General features: G+C 47.6%; 1 protein-coding gene across 13 annotated transcripts in view; it reads right to left on the bottom strand.

Moving 5' to 3' along the window:
• Positions 1 to 21740, bottom strand: part of SLC39A11 (solute carrier family 39 member 11) — a 411797-nt gene that overhangs the window by 207133 nt on the left and 182924 nt on the right. For all 13 annotated transcript variants that reach the window (XM_048818934.2, XM_048818936.2, XM_075119187.1 and 10 more), the window contains one exon: positions 7365 to 7434. In XM_048818934.2, the coding sequence (XP_048674891.2) occupies positions 7365 to 7434 (70 nt within the window). The remainder of the gene's footprint in view (positions 1 to 7364; positions 7435 to 21740) is intronic.

The raw sequence follows: 21740 nt of genomic DNA, 5'->3' as shown, positions 1-21740 counted from the left end.
TGGGAGCTCTTGCCTGTCCTTTCTGGGCACCTGGGGGGGATTGTAGGAAGGCACAGCAGCACCACGCAGCTGGAACTAGCCTGAGCCCACATGGCAGCAGGGTTGTGTTAGCAGCTGATGAGTTGCGCTCGTTCGAGCTGTAGCTTATACTCCCTGACGGACCGGCCCATCTGAGCTAAAAGCACCGCCATGCTCAAGCGAAGGGTGTGAATGGGTCTGCAGCTACAACTCAAGTTAAGTGGACAGTGAAGTCATATCTGAAGACAAGCTGAGTGCGTCCAGACCCTAGGATAGGTGCAACAGAGTGACTCGCCCCACAGCAAAAAGCGATCCCTCTGGCTAGCAGCATGGCCGCTGAAAGGAGGGACTTTGCAGAGTCAGAGGGTGTAACAGGAGGAGAGGAAAATGATTTGGGACAGGAGAGAATAGGTCACATCCCCACAGATTTACAGCTATCAACAGCCCATTAGCAACAGTCCCAGTTTAGAAGACCACAAGGACGCAGTGCAAAGAAAATGAAGTGAAACGAACCCCAGGTCACTGGTAATCTCCACTGGGTTCATACTTCTCGGTAACAGGGTGGAAATATTCACACTATCACACCTGAGAGAACAAGGGTATTTTGTCTGCTGTGAAAACTCTTGCTCTTCTGACTAATGAAGCCAGGGGGCCAGAGGGGCAATTCACTATTCACGTTCAGAACAAGCTTTCAAAAAGACAGATACACCTGCCCTGGACTGCAGCCCAGGGGAGCCTGAGAAAAATGGCCGACATGCTGGGTGCAGGTCAGGGCTGGGGCTGGCAGAGGCTCCCTGGGCTAGTGTGGGGGAGGCCAGAGGGGGCTGGATCAGGGATGATCGAGGAGGCCAGGTGTGCATTAGGGTTGAAGCTGATAGGGGCTCCCCAGGTGAGGGTCAGGTTTGGGGAAGGAGCCCTTTTGGTGCTCCAAGGCAGGGTTAGTTTTGAGGGCAGGTTTTGCACCTGAGGAAGACGACTTCATGTTAATGGGGTGTGGGCCAGGGATGGGGGCAGGGGTGCTGGAAAGGGGAGGGCAGGGACCCACCACTTTTAAAAGTGGGAGGGCTATGCCCTTCCACTTTTTACCGGCCATAAGGGCAAGCAACAGGGGGAAGTGGGCAGGGTCTTGGGGGGGAAGAGGCAGGGCAGGGCCACAGGCGAAGGGGTGGTATGAGAGCAGGGGGATGGCGTGGCACGAGGGCTTGGGGGGGGAAGGTGCAGTGCAAGGTGGCGGGGCCACAGTTTGATGCCAGGGGGGCTTTTTTAGAGAGCTTCTGTGGCTCCTGGATGTGGGTTAGAGATTTCTCGCTAGCTCTGGAACGTGGAAGGACTGGTGGGGAATCTTGGGCAGACTACACTGGCACTTGAGGCTGGGACTAGAACTGGTTGTAATATCTCCCTAAATCATTAACATTTTGTTTTCTTAGTCCTCGAACAGGATTTTTTTTATTTTCAAAATATTCGGCAACATTTTTATTAACATTTCTGAAATGGAAATATTGCTTAGGAAAAAAATCCCATCACATGACTAAGCTGACCAGTCAAAATTTGCAATATACCTCTCTCCCCCCGCCACCCCCTCCAAGAAAGCAAGGAGGATGAGGAGGAGGGGGGGTGGGAATCTGAGGATGGCAACTCAACACAACAAAAGAATAAGGTATAATGACTAACGACTGAGCAGAGGAAAAAGAGAAAGGTACAATGACTGAACACACAAAAGAAAGGTACAGCAACTCCCAACCAATGAAAGCAGAAACATGCGATGGCCAACAAGAGCACACACAAGAAAAGGAAGGCATAGGGATGGCTGACTGAACAAAGGGGAAAAAAAACCAAAAAACTTCAGCAACCAAACATGGAGAAGTAAATGATGGAACACACACGAACGAATGAGAGCAAGCTAGTCTAACAATGTCAATAAAAAATTCACAAAGGAAGACAAGACAGACACAAGAGCCAAAGATGGAACATGAAGGTGTCCAAAAACAATGAGAATGGAAAAGGAATGAAAACATTAAAAAAATCCACAAAGCCAATCTTTTCTTTCAGTTTCGGTCCAAAAGGCAGAACATTTCAAAGATGTTTTGCAAACAGTGGCTCCCTCTCCCCGCCCCGAAACAAAAATAAAAAAAACCCAAGGAAAAAAACAAACAAACAAAAATCTGGACCAAAAAATTTCCATTTCAAAAGTCAACCAGCTACTGGTGTGACAGCTAATGGGGAACCCTTCTTTATCGGAGTGGGAAAGGCCACTGTTTGGGGGGAAGGTGATCCTGGGTTCTATTCCTGCGGATAACTATGAAGCTTTCGCAGCCACAGCATTGTTAAACCTGCTTCTGTGCCTGACCATAAAACCCAGACGTTTACAAACAAGCTTTTAAAATAGCACCTCAGCTGCCATGGGCAATGCACGTCCCACCCAGCATCCTTCAGGCAACGAGAGGCACAAGCTCAATGGAAGCGTCAGGGTGAACTCGTCAGGACCACCTGAGGTTTAACTCAAAAAGCCAGGTTCAGGGTTCACGTCGGCTACTTGGCAGCTCTGCCGGCTGCTGCTGCAGGGGAGGTTAGAAGGCCACCCCTAGTATCACGCCCCACAGGTCCACATGATGCTGGCACTCAGGGTTCGTGCTTATTTGTAAGGAAAGAGGTGGCGAAGCTCAAGCAATTTTTTTACATTCATAACTAAGGCCAAGAGTCTTTCACGAGGTCACGCTCCCCGCCCCCCGGCAGCAGCGTCCGCTGCAGCGCCCCGCCAGAGCACCGGCAGCATCCTGGAGGCCCCCCCAGGGCACCTAAGATTTAGTCAGGGGTATTTATAGTACAAGTCATGGACATGTCATGACTTTTTGTTTATTGCACGTGACCCATCCATGACTTTTATTAAAAATACCCGTGACTAAATCGTAGCCTTATTCATAACTGATGCAGCAAGCCCAGAGGTGCCAGGGCTATGAACTGCCAAGCCCAGAGGTGCCGGGGCTCAGCCCTGGCACAAATTAAGCACTGCTCAGGAGGGAACTGAAGCAGCCTCGCTGTGACATGCATGGACGTCATTTACAAATCAGCCAGCGAGAGGCACAAGTCGCTCTACTCCAGAGCTGGGCCAGACCCACTCAGCTCCTTCTGCTTCTAGTATTCTTGTCTGTTTACCCGCCCCCTCCCTTTCTTTATTCAATGTATACAATCAGCTGAGCAGTCCCAGCTCCGGCCAGCTGCAGCAGGCTTGATTTATGTTTGCAATGAGTATTCTGAGTATGACTGCTTCCACTTCCCTCATTCAGTAAGGTCAGGCAACACACAGTTTGAAAATACAAGTAAAGACTCCCTAAGCCCTTTGGCAGATGAGCATCCCAATCCCTGGTGAACAATGGGTCCAAAGCACAAAACCGCCACTCATTGTTCCACAATCCAACCAAATTAGCAGCCGCGGCTCAGATCTGAACAGGAATAATGGGATTTTGCATAAAAGGACTCAGATATATTGGCACTGCTCTGGGGAAGTCCAAAACCCAGCAAGCGTTACTGCAAGTGAAGATGGAGATCTATTGGCAGAGCCGGGTGGAAGCCCAGGAGCGGACTAAAAAGGAGACTGTAGGTAAGGATTGAGGAGCATCATTACTGCTCCCAATTGAAGAGAAGTTTGCTGTAGCAGGTTATATAATTTTCTCTATCTACTAAAGCAGGATGCCTGATAGATGAATGTTCATGAAAGCAGGAGTGATAGCTCTGAACTCCTTCAGGAAGTAGGAAAGATGGAAGACTCCTCATCCAAATTCATTATTTAGGTTAGAAAGATTACCATGTGCTTTTAATTCTCCTGGGGGGGAAAGAACCTGAACTAGAAACATACTTCTCTCCAACTCAATTACACGGTGGCTCTGTGAGAAACGGGCTGCAAAGATGGAAAGGAACAGCCGTCACAACTAAAGGCTCAGCTAAAACTGTAGGGCTGTTTTTCTTTTTAAAGCTCTTGGGCTTACTTTGGCAACCTGAAATCCGGCAGAGTTACTGCCACTTCTGCAACCTGCTACGCTCACTCACACTCATAATCTCTGTCAAGTCGCTAGTCTCACCGGAGTTCAAACTTGGATGCAGCACATAGCAAATCTTTAGGCCTGCTGGTCAGAATGGAGCAAGGAAGGAAGCAGGAGCGGCAGGTGAACAAAGCAAATGTGCTTTTTATACGTGCCCCAGTGACCATTTTCACACATCACGAGCGTTTGCTTTTAGGAAGAATTTAGGATCAGTCTTCAGGGGAGCTGGGGAACAAACTGACAGCTATTGGGGCTCTCACTGTTTATTGACAGGAGAGAAGCAGAAATCACATAGCAGAGCAATGACCTCTTTGCCCTTTGTAACAGCATAGGTGCAGCCAACATATCTGTTACAGAGACATCGCTCCTTTAAGACCGGGGGTTGCTGGGAGTTGTAGTGCTAGATGGGGGACACGATGGAGAGGGGTCAATGGACTAAGTATCATCAGACTACCTGCTGAACCATATATAAAGGAATCCTCCTGGCTCAACTTGAGAAAATGACAATCCAGGTAACCCTGTGTGCAGGGGAACCTGATGGGAGAGGTCACTATGTCTACACCGCCGTGGAACTTGAGGTAGCAGACCCTGGGTTTGTTAACCTAGGCGTGAGCGTCTACACTCATTTGTAACCCCATGTTAGGAACTGTTGAACCCTGGGTCCCAACCTGGGGCTCCAGCATCTACACTGCGTTATGCAGCCACCCCTATCCCAGACTCTCTCCCAAAACACGGTTGGTCTTGCTCTTTGTTCCTGGCGCAGTGTGGGGGAAACTTGACTGGCCAGAGGACAAAGCAAGTTGGCCAATGGGATACTTTTGGTGAACTCCCAGAACACAAGTCCAGTGGGGCTGCATTGACGCTCCAAAGCAATAGGGCTTGAATCCTGGGTCCTGGCTTGACTCAGGCTCCGAGGCGCCACCCCTCTGGAGTCCTGGGTCCAAGGGTATGTCTACACTGCAAGAAAAGACCTGCAGAAGCGAGTCTCAGAGCCAGCTCAATTGACTCAGGCTCGTGCTACGGCACTAAAAATAGCTGCAAAGTCATTCCCGCTCAGACTGCAGCTTGGACTCTGAAAACCGGGGAGGGGGTTGGGTCTCCGAGCCCTAGGGGAACGTCTACATGACAACTTGTAGCACCACAGCATGAGCTCCAGGAGGCTGAGGTGGGAGACTTGGGCTCTGGGACTTGTGGCCATGTTCTTTTTATTTTGTTTTTTGGCAATGTAGACATACCCTTAAAGGGAAAGATACGTCCTCTCCCATTCCTTGCTTGCTGAAAGCTGGACATGTCTCCACTGGCTGTTGCGAGTAGTTTGTGTTACTCTGACCCTGCTTTGGAATCTTCTTTAAGTTAATATAGCTGGGCCTGAGGAGAAGGACTAGGCCAGCATTTACACTCCAGTTTTATTCCCCAGCTCATGCATCTGCCTACTGGTCTACACCTTATCTACACATTTTAGACTTTCTTCTTCCCTTTAAAAGTTTCCCACAGGTGCTGCTCCACCAATAAGAGCGTGAATGCCGATTGCATGCTAGGGTTTTCTAACTTGCCACGCAGACCTGCCCTAAGCTGGCAGCAATGGTGGTCATCTGCAGGATGACTAGCGTGAGCAAGGCCTTAGCAGCGAGCAGCCTGGAGGGGAGAATGCTCACATTTAAACAGATTTGTTGTCACTCCTCAGGGGAGCCAATTTCCAGCTAGACTGAAGGAAGCAAGCCGAGAGGCTCCTCCTAGGCAAGCTGCTTAACGTTTTGCACATTTCTGAAGCAGAGAAGACTACAGAGGGACTCCCCCATCCAGGTCCCCAGTGCAACAGAGCGACGCCCACACAAGCGAGCCGCTTGCTACGACCGCCCTTCAGTCCATTTGGTTAATTAATCTGAAGTTGCTAGCTCCTCCACCCCGGCCTGGCAGGGCCTCAGGAAAGGAGAGCAGGACGCAGGTCCCACTGACAGCTGATGCATTCATTTCTGACTAAACGCTGGGGAAAGGCACCCAGGGTGGGAAGAGCCGTCAGAATTTCAGCCATGTCAAATCAAACTCCTCCGCACTGGAGACACGCCGATGAGGGCTTGAAGGAAATTCGAGGCAGCTAAATGATATTATTAAACGAAGGGCAGAGGGAAAAGCTGGCACCGCCTGGAAGATCGATGCTTCTCCCCCACCGAGATGCACACAGCTCTCCTGTTCATCTCTGACATTAATCATTAACACGCCCAAGGAAAGCAGCGGCTGCTGGGGGCGAGGAGTGCTGCGCTACGACATGGTTCAATGGCTGAACATCTCCACGGCAAACATCAGAGTCACTCAGGTGCTTGTTTAGTGGGCATTGGAGCATCACTTCGGCAACTCCTCATCTTCAGGTGTGCGCACTGGAGAGGCAGATGCTCTTTAAAACCCTTCCCTGATTCAGTTTTTCTGTGCTCAAACACCACTCCAAAAATATGCCATGTGTTTAAAATGACCTGACTATGGCTACTGGAAAGTCTGGGCCTATGTCAGGGCTAGAATCACGATGACATAGCGGTGTCTCCAAGCCAACATGGGATTCTGCTTCCTACCAGCTCAGGAAGGCATGGTGCAGCACATAAGAACGGCCAGATTGGGTCAGACCAAAAGTCCATCCAGCCCACTATCCTGTCTTCCGACAGTGGCCAGTGCCAGGTGCCCCAGGAGGAATGAACAGAACAGGGAATCCTCAAGTGATCCATCCCCAGTTGCTCATTCCCAGCTTCTGGCAAACAGAGGCTAGGGATACCATCCCTGCCCATCCTGGCTAATAGCCACTGATGGACCTATCCTCTGTAATGGATGACATCTGCCCTGAAAGAATCTCTCTGAGGGCCCAATCCTGCAAGCTGCAGAGTAATCTGAGCCCATATGCCTGCACTGCTATTTTACAGCCTGGTCACCGAGCCTCAGGAGCCAGAGTCAACTGACACAGGCCAGTCGCTGGAATTAAATTGTAGTGTAGACATACCCCCAAACAGGCAAATACTATTGGTTCACTGTCCTCTTTTATCAATTCCTCAGCTCTATTTGTCTGCCCAGTGGAGCAGGAGTGGAAAGCTCTTTCAGAAAGTGGACATCGCTGACAAAAACTTTTCAACTGCAGCCAACAGAAAAGTCCAACAGCAGTATGAATTTCTTCTGCTTTCCAGACCAATTGAAATTAACCCATACTCCTATCTCCAATCACACCATAAACCTTCACACATCATTCCAAGATCGAGAATAATATTTCTGAGAGGCAAGAGCGTGCATAAAGCTTTAAACGTCGGCATCAGAAACAGCCATGTCGCTTACCTGGCGCTTTCAAAGGTTGCAGATGCTGACTTCCCAACAGCCCCAAATCCAACTCCAACAGCTAGACCTTCTGAAAGAGAGAGAAAGTTTAAAAACTCAGATCAGTCAAGCAGCTAGATAGATCAAGCCTCTGCTAAACTAGATAATCACAACAGTCCCTTCTGGTCCATAATCTATGAATGTGCTGAAATCAAGACCAGGGATGTGGGTTGATCTTCCAATTTAGCTCCCATAATTCTTCGAATGGCTGTTAAACCCATGTCATTTATTTTCCTTTTTACATTTAAGATGAGGTGCTCAGATACTGTGGCGCTGTGCACCACAGAAATGCTAAATCAATCAGTCAGGCTCTCAGCGGAGAATTAAGAGGCTTTACCACCAGCACATTCCCTCCTCCTTGAAAATACAGCCAGACAAATGCCGTACATGCTTACCCTCAGGCCCCATCCAGTATTCTGCACCCGGAGTCCAAAATGTTACAGATTACAACAGCTACAAGAGTGCTGGACAGTTTCCGTAGAGCCGTGTCGTATTTTTCATCATCATCATCAGAACTCACACGCTCTCTCTCACATACACGGAACAAAGCCCCATTGCAAATCATGGGCAAAAACATTGCTGAGCACATTTCTTTGTGAGTTACCAATGGCTCAGAGAGACTTGTTTCCTTAAGCAGTAGAACAGAAATCTGTGGTAAGCTAACTTCATTTACCTTACTCTATCCTAACATGTTGCGTCCACAATACAGCAACACAGAGATAGGAAGCATATTCACGGTGTGGTTGATTGGTAGCTTACTGAAACACACGAATTCTCAACTCTCTGCTAGGAGCTCTTCTAGCAGGAGCATTTTCTTTCCTACAGGAGTCACAAAGCTGTCTAATTACAGTGGCCACACAGTCTAATAGGAGAGAAGGGTGGTTAGACCTTCAGACAGGTGCAGGAGGCCTGCAATTTGACATCATTATGTACCTTTGGTTCCAGCTACAGAAGTGATGCTTACAGCACCTCCTGAATAATTAGCCTGTTCCTCTCAGTTCACTTCCTGCCTTTTCTATTTTCTTCACAAAACTCTCCCCAACCCCCCCCCAGCCCCCAGCAATTCTTTTTCTTCTTTCGAAACAAAAATTATTCTCTCATTATTTTCAGAGCAATGTAACTTTGTTTCTTTGCAGTTCACTTTATTTATTTATTTTTTTAAACAGTCTGCCATCGCTTCTCTCCAAGCGAGAGACGGCAAAAACAAAAATAAAATTGGACTTGCTTATATAATTTGACGCTGGAGTAAAAGAGGGGTTTTTCACAACCCCGGACAGAGACAAAATGGCTGACTTCTACTGGGCAAGCATCTTGATGCAACATCCAAGATGGTGGAACTTTGATTAAGCTCCCAATAGTCTGGACACTTCTCTGAAACGTAACTGAACTTTGAGTGTCTGAAAACTGCAGCTCAAAGTCTCAGAAGAGCAGAGTCTTTTCATGACGATGGTGGTCTTTCACCTTTCCAGTCAGCTGGAAAAACATAACTGCTCCTTTCATAGATTTGGGCGTTTCCATTTCACCCTCTCCCCACTCCAAGCTGAAAATGCAGAAATTGAAACAGAGGTCTTGGGACCTCTAAAACTTTGGTTTGAATTTTGGGCAAAGATATAGGATAAGGCCAGAGAACCCCAAAGCAATCAGCTGGTCCTAGCTGGAAGGCTACAGAGTTATAAATCTTTTAAGTGCCCACTGATGAATAATACCACTGTATGGTAATTCCATTGAATAAAATGGAGTTACTACAATCTGAGATCCAACACTAATGTGATGGGCACATTACAATACCAAAGCCAGATAGATAGTACACTTGTGCAGAATGCCAATAGAGTCTCCACGAGGTGTTTAAGAATATCCCCCCTGGAATATATGCAGACAACACAAGATGTGAACAGAGAGCTGATCGAATGCTGCTACTTCCAAATAGTTTGCACCTGCAGCTGATAAAGGGCTTAGTAGCTACATCCCCGTTTCATGGTCACACAACAGGGTGGGTGGCTCAGCAAAACCGTTTGGGGTTTTCCACTTTAAAGACAATTAATGGCTCGGAGCTATGTCCTTGACGAAGCCATTGAGATGGTTTGGATGGCTGCAAGTCTGGTGTTACCTTTCTGAGCGTGACGGGGAGCAGAAGTGAATCTCCCAGAGGGCAGAACTCAGGTAGCCAAAGTGCTGATGTGATTAAATTATGGAAAGAGCCTAGACACCGGGTAAGAAAAATGCAATAATTACCATGCTCTGAAGTGGCAGTCAAAAGGAGTGAAAGAAACTTGCTGGTGAAATTCATGGAAGAGAAACACAAATTACACATACACAGGAACACAAATAATGGGGAATTCAGATCGAGAGATGGCATGTGAGGAACTGTTTGCTGGGTGGAGAAGCTGCAGAGTGAGGATGGAAGCTGTACTGTGGACCAGGTGTTCTACCAAAGTGTAAAATTAGGAAGGTAATGAAGAACAGAAATTGGCAGTGGCCACAGGCTCATTCCACTCACAACTGGGAGGAGAGAGAATCTGAAAGTCTCTCAATTAATCACCATCCAGATTCATAACTACCTTCCCTCCCCCAACACACACAGTGTCAGAGCCCTGAATAGTTCCACACCCCATTCTTCCTAATTCCTGCCCGTCCGTCCTGGATGCAAATAGAATGGATATAATGACATGCACGTGCACCCAAATACACGTGGTGTGCACACACACAGAGCCGAGTATTTCTTTGCAATATTGAAAAAGTGACCACATAACTCCTCACCACTTTTCAGATCTTCAGCCACTTCCATAGCGGACATCAAAGCACCTTAAACATATTCATGTATGCAACCCCCATGTGAAGCAATTAAATACGATCATCTGCACTTCAGAGAAGAGCAAACAGGCACAAAGGAAGGTTAAGTGAAAAAAGTAACGTGCTATCAACCTCACTGTGTTCAGAGTTCAACGCAAAACCAGTCTTCCTTCTTTAAAATGCTTCAAAAAAACAAGCTACTACTTCTACAGGCTGGGAAGGAAGGGAGAGAAAAAGATGGCTGCTTCTATTTTCACTGTTGAGGAGGTGCTCAGATACGTTGGTCTTGGAGGCCAGACAAATACAGGACTTAGCTGTGAGGGCAGAAGGATACGGGGAAGCACAGAAACATCATTACAATTTAAAACCCAGGTAAATAAGCAATCCCAGTTTTCTGGTTTTGGGGATGCCCCTCCCTTGCCTGGTTTCAGAGCTCAGGCTCCAGCCCGAGCCCAAACGCCTACACTGATATTTTTAGCCCCATAGCGTAAGCCCGAGTCAACGGACCCAGGCTTTGAGACCCGCTGTTGCGAGTCTTTTGCAGTGTAAAATACTGAAGCAGGTTAGGGGGCAGCTTCTCCTGTGCAATCACATGAAAATGTTGTCTGGTGTATTAGTCTTCTAGAATACAGAGAAGTTCATTCTACTGCCTTAGACAGCTCACATGAAGCGTGTTCACAGGCCATTACAATACAAATCTATTAGATGCGCGACAGAACATATGAGCCTTTGAGAGACAAGGTGGGGGAGGGAGTATCTTTTATGGGACCAACTTCTGCTGGTGAAAGTGACAAGATCTCCGTAGTTTGAAAGCTTCTCTTTCACCAACAGAAGTTGGTCCCATAAAAGGTATTACCTCCCCCACCTTGTCTCTCTTACATCCTGGGACTAACACAGCTACAAAAACTTTGAAAACAACACATGTACCTTTAAAAAATTACAACAGAAGCAGTTAAACACACAAAAATGCAATAATCAGGGTTTAGGAGCAAAGCCTTGCTAAGAGCGTGAAAGGATTTCGAGCTCTTATGAATTGGATCAGGGCCCAGCGACTTTGAAGTCAGCGCCTGTGCCTAAGACCACCCGCATTGTTGCGTTCCTCCCTGGGGCAATGCAGATCACAAAGACCAGACCGAAGCATAAGAAAGCCAGGGATAAAGAATTCAGCAACAAGGAGACCCACATGGAAAAGTAAATTTCCAAAGGCGATTAGATACATCGAAAGTCAATGGCCATTGGGAAATACTGCAAAACCTTGTCATCTGACAACACTTTCCCACCATAACTAGAATGACATTCACAGCATCAACTACCACATATCCCTACCTTCCCTTTAAAAAAAAATTCTACTCTGAGCAGAACTTCCTTTAACCTAACAAGCATTACTGGCATTGGATTACCAGCAAGGGCAACCAGGTGATGGAGCCAAAAACTCCATGAAGTCCACTAGGGACTTTGTTATTGCCAATCTATAGCAGATGTTTCAGCGACATTGGCAGAACTAAACCCTAAATTAAAATAACCAGGGTTTCACTTAATCCCAGTCCAACAGGAGCAGTACAGATCCGGTTTAAACAAACTCAAACTGGAGGCGAATTTAATACAGGTAGAAAAACAGTGACCACATCAGCTTCGCTGGAATGGACCCATCAATACTCCTCCCCATGAGGAATAGACTGAAGGGTCAAGAGGTTACTTCCGTCTCTAGGGCTCATTCAGAACTTGGACTCTCTTCTCAGGCTTTTGTGATACAGTCAGCTGTCCACCAGAACCTTTTCACACTCAGCAATGAACATTCAGCATCATCTTTATAGGAAAGTTGGGAACCTCAGCTACCACAAAGGCAGGAGAGAAGAGGGACAAGCCTTCTAAATGCATGCCATCTATCTCAGGAACTAGCTGAGAATGTTTCCTCTGCCAAAAACATGTTTTCGGAGCACCAGCAAAAGTGTGTGTGTGTGTTTATCTAAATATCAGATTTTCCTCTGCCACCGGAGAATTCTCCTAGGTAGCAGGAAAAATTGGACATACCATAGGAATGAAAAAAATACTCTGTCATTCAGAGCTAAATACCATCCCCGTCTAGTTGAGCACTCCATATCTATAAGTCATTCCGTGGTAGCTGGAGTCTCTTAGTATTAAGCTATCTTTTTAACGTGGGTTGTTTTCGTACGCACGCTCTTTGCCTGCGACGGCACAGCGTTGGCTCATGTTTCCCTTCAGACGTCATACGTTACATGGTTTGCGTTGTTCTGAAGTACCCGGAGTAAAGGTGCATGACGACTCCTACATAAAATACCAGTCTGACATAGAGGTGCTTACTGCTCACAACTTCGCTGACATCAAAGGGCGCTTCACCTAGGCCAGCTAAGGGAGCACAACGCACTGCCCACAAAAAGCATGGGTTTCAAAGCTCCCCAGGCAAAGAACAACCAAGCCTTCAAAATCCTTGACGATGTTTGGCTGCTGGTGTGCTGAGAACATCACCTGTCATGCTGACCAGCAGTGTCTCCTCCTTATTTCTTGTACCCTCCCGTCTGTATCTACCTATCGTGTTTAGTGGAAGCTCTGTGAAGCAGGTACTGTCGTTTTTTGTTCTGTGTTTGTACAGCGCCTAGCACAACGGGATCCTGGCCCATGAGAGGTTCCCGGACTGATGATACAAATAATAAAAAGCACCATAAACACGGCTTAGCCGTGATATTTGCTTGCACCATGCTGTTTCCATATGTTTATCAGATGGAGAGAAAACCCTGAAAAACTCAGTTTAAGAACCTGTGTTTGTGCACAGTTTTCCTCCCACAATTCAAACCACGGCAACTGGCGGATTCTGGCAGGTTCTTGTAACAAAATTACTCGACCTTGGGCCGTCTTTCCCATGCTTGGCAGAGCTCTGGAAAGGTTCTGGCAAATGGGAACTAAGTGACTGATTCTTTCATTAGCCAGATCAACTGAGCAGGGAAAAAGAAAGGCAATAAGCAAAATGGAACATTTCCTATAAGCACAGGATAAAAGCGACTGCAGATTAATTTGTGCTTCCTTGATGCTGGATCCCTGCATTCTCCAAATGGTTGACAGGCTGGGTGGAAACCGAGACTGAACAGCCCTCCAGCGGAGAGTATGGCCCTGCCTGAGAGATGGCTCCCTGTAAGGCGAAATGGGTGATGTAACATCTGCCCCTCTCAAAAACCTACACTACCTTGATAGTGGCAGAACCACCCCAACATCCACCATTCTCTCTTTTCCTGCAGGTGAACTGTAGCCGGGCTCAGTGGGAATTATTCCCCGCAACCCATACTCAGAAAAGAAGCTTTCCCTTTCTGGTTCCTCTTGCACGTCTATTGATTGGTTTTACCAACCGGATGCTCCTCTCTCTGCAGCAGCCACGTTCTGAGCTACAGGACAACACAGCAACCCCGGCAGCACCTGTTCCCCCTTGTGGCATCATGAGATTATTTCTCACACAGGAAGTGGTGCCATGCACATGAGGTTGGCTCCCTTTTCAGCCAGAGAGAGAGAATCCTGTAGCTTCCCAACATGGATTCAGTATTCATAGAATGAGACCACTTCCCTTAGGGCTTTTAAAAGTATACGGTTGTACACTTGGCTTCTAGCTGTTAAGTTCCTTGATTAATCTACTTGCCAGAGTGTTACATTAAGGATCTCTGGACCCCAGGACAGCTCAGACACCAAGATGCATTGCTCTTTACTGTAACAGTTCATCGCTATATATTATGCTATTCATTCCCCAGTGCTGGTCTCTACTGTGAAGAGCTGAAAGCCTACAATATTGGGTGGTGAAATTCCATGTGCATCTGTGGGTAGCTACTTCCCCAGAACACCTTCCATTTCACAGGGCTGGAGGCTCACATCTGCAATAAGTTCCAGAGGGTTGGGGGGGAGAAAGAGGAGAAAAAAATAAGGTGCAATCAGAAATCTCCAACGCTGAGATTAGAGAGGACCACCATAGCATCCCCCTGCGCTCACAAATGGAGCTGCTTCTCCAACCAGCTCCCAAGGGGGAAGATCAGGCTGAGTCATGAATTCACAGTCAGTTCTGCTGAGGACTGAGCAGCATTGCCCTAAAACATGCAATCGCTAATCTGTCTGGGCTGAACAGGTGCTTCTAACACAATCCCACGTCTTTCATTATTGTTACTCCTTTTGGCCAGAGCAGTTAACCTGCAAGACCCTGAAAACTGGCTATTTCCATTTGGAGGAGAAATGGATGATGGTGAGACATTTCCTCAATGCAGTCCTGTTTATCTATAAAGAACGTGCAAAAGCCTGTGTCCTGGAACATGGGAAAAATCCAACACCAGCTTCTTTGCTCACAGTTCTAAGCCTCTTTCAGCCAGCCTTGTGCCCAACAGCTCTCTCTCAGCTTCGCCCCCGGGGCTTCTCTGGCTTTCTTGCAGCTTCTCTGTCTGCTTCTAGGGTGTTTCTGCTACTTCTGTTTCATTCAGACACACATAGCTGCAATCAAATCAATCCCCTGTTCCTGCATCCTCAGACCCGCAGGAACTCCTTGGGCCACATGACCCATCCACTGCCCAGGCTTACATGCAGTCTAATCCTTCAGTGGTGTTTTTCCATTGCTATCACTAAACGCAGGGGCATTTAAGTGTTCCCTCATTTAGCCTGAATGGAAGACCGCAATCACTCCCTCCAGCTTCAAGAGATGGTGTGACTTCTCATAAACCAAAGATGTGCTTAGCACGTCAACACCACCACCAAGGGGAACATAAGTTATTAAATACAAATTATGCCAGGTTTGGCGGCTTTTGTGGTGAATTCATTGTCAATTCTTTATGTACTATCCTAGCTTCATTTCCCAAACCTGGCTCCAAGCTGACCCCTGATGCCAGCTTTCTAATGCATGCTGGATTGCCAGTGAGACAACAACTGAGAAACCAATTCCTAGACACAACAAGAAAAAGGCGGCACTGATCAATATCACTGCACCACCTTGTAGGCACCCATGACATGGAGAAAGTCTTCGGAGTGTATAATTAAAAGAAAAGGAAAATTTAGGTTGAATGCCAGGATAAAATTCCTAACCGCAAAGGGTCTACTTGCGAACAGAATAGGTTCCCAAGGGAAAGGGAGCAAACACCACCACTTGGGTGGTTTACGAGCAGATAGGGCAAAGCTGTAGTAGACGTCCTGCAATGACAACTTTCTCCGCATCTCCGATTTTTAGAATTCTATGAGTTTGGTGAAATTGGTAGCCTGTACTCCAGGACTGGAAGAGCAGGAGATGCTGCGTTCAAGCTACATACATGTTCACTGGCAGAGGAGCAGCTTGCACTGGGGCAGCCTACTTGTTGTGCAGCTAAACAGAAAGGACTTCAGGCTCCATGCTGTCAATTTGGCACCTTTCATCAGAGCTTCAGGAGAAAAATGAAGCAAAAGAACCACCTCAGCTGTTGCCAAGGGAGTGCTTATTTAGCCTAAGCAACGTGATTTTGCCTCTCTCTTGGGCTTGCATGGTTTTACGCATCAAGATGTTTTGTCCTTATAATGCATTAACCCAGGATCATGGATTAATCCTGCACTAAACAACAGGAACACCTACAAGCCTTTTTGGATTGCAATGGTTTTGCAGAGAGAGGCTTTCAACCTAGTTCCTTATCCAGAAGGAAGGTTTCAAAACAGCAAACATCGTGATAGTTACGACGCTGAAGGATCACTACACAGAAAAACCTAACAACTGACTGGTGGTTGCTTGCTACGTGGGTATGGGGCATGGAGTACCACTGCAGTGTAGATGTTCACAAGTGAGCTTGGCAAGCACCATTTCACGGAACAGGTGGGTGGACCCTCAGTGTACACGCACATTCGGTCTGACCCAAAGCTCGTGCAAGTCAATGGGAGTCTATGCATTAACTTCAATGGGAGTGATGAAGGACCTGATTTCAAGCCATCTACCTCTCGCCACCTTTATGAGCTCAGAGCACTTTGATCTTACACGCATGCCAGGCTCACAGCAAACATGGGAGAACTCTAGATAAAGCCATACAGGACACATTGCATTGTGCCATGACTTCAATTTGTGATTAGAGCCTGGAAACAGAGTTTCAGGTGCGGTTCCATGTTTATCTCCTCCCAGGCACTCCGGATCAAATTATGCCCCATTTACAAGTAAAAGGATGTTCTGTCTAATGTCCAGAGCCTGCAACCTCATCCCAGGATCACTCATCTAATTAGGGCGCAATGGAGACGTCCCCCTCAAGGTAAAGATGCTGCAACCAGAAGTTAGTGAGCAATTCTGCAGATGGTGTGACACTCAGGAACATCTGCCGTAGCAGTGCGGGCTCTGCAGAGCGACCAGAAGTAAGGAGAAGTAAACAACTGCTTTTTCCTCAATAAAATAAGCAGGACTGAACCTAGGCATGCACAGGAAGCAGACCAGTACAGACAGATGGTGGCATTTTCACACAGACACTCTTCGAACCACACTCTACAAGAGAATCACAGCTCCTCCCACTGCAGCACGGCACCAGGCAAAGAGTACAAATATTACTCTTGTGACAATTCTGCATCACTGCACGTGTGCAGAATTCATGTCCCCTGCAGATTTCTTTACTTCCCCTCAGAAAAATGACTTTCTGACAGGGAAGCAAAGGGAAGCTGCACGAGCAGTCACGCACCATCCCCTAACAGCACAGGTACATCGTGTCAGGCACCCAGAAGAGGTGGCGGAGAGGTAAATCACAACGGGGCTGGGGACATCCCAGCCGGGGCTCCTACCCTGAGCTGGGATCAGCTTCTATCCCGGCTAGGCTGGAGGCAGAAGAGGATGGGACTTCCTCTTCCTCTGCAACGAGTGGCTGGGGCTGTGTCAGACCCACCCCCAGAAACCTCCACCAGCTGCAGGAAGCTCAGCATCCTCCCCTGCTTCCTGCCCCCATCACTCCTCAGCTGTGGGGGGAGGGGTCATTGTATGGGGACCTGCTCCCCTATTCAACCAACCCCTGTGCATCCAGACCTCCCGTACCAAGACACTCCTGCCAAGCCTCAACCGGTACATCCAGAAAACCCCTAGCTCTCCATACCCAAACCTTACTGAACCTCAACCCTGCATCTGGAGTCTCCCTGCACCCAGACCCCCTGCCTCCGGACCCCCACCCCTACACTTCAAACCATCCCCCACTGAGCCTCCTGCACTCAACCCCCCCATCTTGATGAGCCCCCCACACCACCCTGAGCCCCCACATCCAGACACCCACACCCCAACCCCCAACTAACTGCACTCAGACCCTCACCCCACCAAGCCCCACTCCCCCAGCACTCAGACTCCCCCGCCGAGACCCCCACTCCCAGACCCCTCCGCTGAGTCCCAACCACCTTCACCTGGAAGCTCCTCCATTGCCCCTGCCCCTGGAACCCCCCCAACGAGCCTTTGTGCATCCAGATCCCCCCTACCCCCTACTGAGCTGCCTGCCCCCAGATTGTCCCACACAGAACCCTCTCACCCCACACCTGGATCCTGCCTGCCCCACACCTGGTGTGCCTGGCGCAGAGAGACAGAGCCCGAGGGTGTTTCTGGGGCAGGCCAAGGCCTTGTGCTGTGTCAGGGTTGGGTGCAGCCTCACCGCTGAGTCCGTGTCCTGGGGGTGGGCGGCTGCAGGGTGATCTCCCCCCTTCATGCAGCCAGTGGCCTGTGCTCCCCACTGCCAAACTGGAGCCTCTCTATTTATTTATTGACAAATAAAACTTGCAGAATTTTAAAATTTTCAGTGCAGAATTTTTAAATTTTTGGCACAGAATGCCCTCAGGAATAAATAAATCTCTCTCTCTCTCCTTTGGTGCGTCGCACACCTGGCATGAGGCAACGCACTCCTGTGGTAAAGCCCTTATACCGGACACATTGTAAACCCGAGATGCAAGATCTAGTGGTCTGAGCACAGAACTGAGAACCAGGAATCCATGACTCACAACCCAGTTCTGACCCTGGGTAAGTCTTGGTGTCTCTGCCTCGGTTTTCCCATCTGTAAAATCAGGATAACAGTACTAAACTAACACACAGTGGTGTTGTGAGGAGTAAGTAATGCTCGTAAAATGTTCTGAAGATTAAAAAGATCTCTCTAAGGTCTATTATAATATGACTGAAGAACAATACTACCTCGCATATGTCTGGGGATATCTAAGGACTCTGAATGACTCAGATGTTACATCAAATCCCTAATTAAGAGGCCCATTCCCTCCCCCAATCCTAGCTAGCATAATTAATACAGGTATCACATTTAATTATGATCATTTGATGGTGGCAACACTGCAATCTCTCTGAGTTTCTTTATGACCGAGCTGCATATAAGATCTCACCCTGCAGGAGAAGCAGTGTCAATGAATTCTGTCTCTCGCTCGCTCGCTCGCACGCACCCACATTTGTTCCAGCTGGCTTGTTTTCGTAGGGTTGCTCGACAGCACTCATTTGTAAACATGTTTGCTACCACAGGGTTTTTTGGCCAAGCCAGGCACCCCCAATATTTATCCTTGAAGGGTAATACTGAATAATTGTATAGTAACCAGTGTTCATTATATTTGTAAGTTAGCAAAGTCTTGTGTTACCTATTAAGAAACCTCTGCATCTTTGCTTGGGGAGTAAAACACCCCCAGCTTCCGTGTACTGCCCGGGTCCATCTTAGCAACATATCTGGCCCCCACTACCACAGTGTCTGTGCAACTCACAGTCTTTAATGCATTTATCCCCACAACGCCCCCCTGAGGTCGGGAAGGGAGTACTGTTCCCTTTGTGACAGAGGGGAACCGTGAGGCCTTGTGCAGGGGTGCAGAGGTAATCGGTGAATTGAACCCAGGACTGCTGAGTCCCAGGCTAGCACCCTAACCATTCGTCCACCTTGTTCCTCAGTGGCTGGGAAGAGGCAGAACTAGTTCCGATTCTGCTCCACTCAGCGATGTGAGCTTAAAATTCTCTGCTTCACAGATCCACAATTCTTTGAGCTGTAGCAATAAATCAGATGTTCTCTTCTGCGCGCACACGCACACACACGAATGCCGCTAAAGAGGAACGAAGGTTAAAAACTTCATTCTGAAAGTTATACCAAGATAACCGAAAAATGAATTAACGCCAGACGCCAATGAACTGGCATGAGGCAACGCACTCCTATGGTAAATACTGAATAATTCTATAGTAACCAGTGTCCATTAGACTTAACAGTATAATGTAACCAGTATACATTATCACCTAACAAACATGGCTTTGAATCCTGCTGATCTGGACGGTGGGTCTGATGGGAACAGCAACGGGAGAAATCAGATCTGTTTAACTGGGTCCTTTGAGCCACAAAAGAGACCAGCAAGAATTGATAAAAATGAGTGACAAAGCTCAAGCGGCATGAGTTTTGGTGCGAACCCTTTCCTGGGAAGGGCAGCACCTGGGCACAGCGTGACCTTTCTAAGGGCTTGTCCACACTTACCATGCTGCAGCTGTGCTCCTGCAGTGCTTAGTGAAGACGCTACCTATGCCGGCAGGGGAGCTTCTCTGGTCAGCATACGTCACCTCCCCTCCCATGGACATAGGGCTGTCTACACTGGGGAGTTATGTGGGTATAACGACGTCACTCGGTGGAGTGGATTTTCCACACCCCTGCACGATATAGTTATAACAACATACATCTGTACTATAGACCAGGGCTCTGTCCCATCACAGGAGGCAGGGAGTTTACAGATTACGTTAAAGGAACAGAATCAGGACTGCAAGATCATTCCACTAGCTCAGCCACTGACTCACTCTATGAGCTTTGGGTAAGTCACGGAGGGGCTAAAAGTTCCAACCCTGAGTGCCTAAAATGGATCACAAGTGGCCTAAATAGTGATAGGGGCTCCCAAGTGGGCTTCCAGGTATGAAAACGCGGCCCTAACAATCTCTGCCCCTCCATTTATCTCAGAAAGATGGCCTTGGATTTGAAATACCTGGAAAACAAGGAATCACTGGTTCAAATTCTGGGAACCACCACCCAACTCTTCCTCATTCTGAGACAGAGCGACTGAATTCCATACAGCTTACTAAGTGTTCATCTTTTAGGAGTCTTGTTATAGCTGTCTTGGTCCCAGGATATCAGAGAGACAAGTTGGGGAGGTAATATCTCTCACACAACAGAAGTCGGCACGGTAAAAGAAAAATGTTTCTGAGCTACACAGAGCTTGGAAAAACTAATCTATACAGCGTAGATATTATATATTATATATAAAACCCACCCTCATCCACCCATATATATGGGGCATTCCTTTCTGACTTCCATAAGTGTTTCTCTCTTGCACAGGTGAGAGATTTCCATTCCCCTGTCTGAGGTTGGGTTTGGGTTTTTTTATTTTTTTTGGGGGGGGGGGGGGGGGGTTGTCTAGCTTTAAACAAAACCTTAAATTGCCACTAACCCTAAGTTCAAATCCTGCACAGAACACTAACTTTATTTGAGAAGGAAGAAATCATCATCTTGACAATGTCCTATTGGAATGACCTTTTTTCTATCCTACGTAATGACTGAGGCAGACTCAATTAACCCATTTGCTAGGAGTCAATGATGCAGAACAACAGCTTCCTAATGCTGTCTTACTGACCTGCCCCATTCTGCTAGGCTCAGAGAGCAGAGCTTCTGCCTGTGAAGCCAGGAGCAACTTAGCCATCAAAATGCATCAGCAACATTTTCTGCTTCTTATGGCTCCAGTTTTATTTGTTTGAGCTTTATCCAGCAATCTGGTTGGCTGACATAACATGCCATCCAGTGCTTAAATTTGTAAACACAGAGCTCAAGCGTGGCACATTGCTCTGCCCCCACAAGCGTGCCCTCGCGCACACAGTGTGTGCGAGGTCATGCCTCCCGGGGGATGCCATTTTTCAGAGTGCATGGCTCCACCGCCACCGGCGTGACCTCACAGGCATGGTGCATGGAGGATGCCATGACAGAAGACATGATGAGCCCCAGCAACCTACAAATAAAGCTCTGATTCCATCCACCATTTGTTGTATAGTAAAAAACTGTGATTGCACACCACCCTCCAGTCCAGGGTCTCGGAGCAGAAGTCACTGGATAAAATTCTCTCTCCGGGTAATCCAGGAGATCAAACAAGATGATCATAACGGCCCCTTCTTGGCTCAGAAATCCAGGAATCTAGTATTCTCCATTAGCAGGCAGGGGGATAGAAATACAGATTTTTAATCTGGCTGGGAACAAAGCCACACAGTAAAACAGGTTTCAGAGGAGCAGCCGTGTTAGTCTGTATCCGCAAAAAGAACAAGAGTACCCGTGGCACCTTAGAGACTAATCCATTCTCTAAGGTGCCACAAGTCCTCCTGTTCCTTTTACAGTAAGACAGTGAAAGAGCTGGGAACAGAAGCCAGCCATGGGAGTGCCAGTCCTCTATTCTGATCACTAGACAGATTAAAGGAAGGCATGATGGGATGTAAGAGACAGTGACTGTGTCTGGAAGGAGATGCTTTGCTGTCATTTATCTAACAGCTGTGACACTAAAGTCTCAGATGAGGACAATATATACAAGAATTAAAAAAAAAATCAAAGAGAT

This window comes from Caretta caretta, chromosome 14 (genome assembly GCF_965140235.1).
Source record: "Caretta caretta isolate rCarCar2 chromosome 14, rCarCar1.hap1, whole genome shotgun sequence".
Classification (NCBI taxonomy): Eukaryota; Metazoa; Chordata; order Testudines; family Cheloniidae; genus Caretta; species Caretta caretta.
The sequence above is the reverse complement of the archived record's forward strand: the minus strand, read 5'-3'. Positions and strand labels throughout refer to the sequence as shown.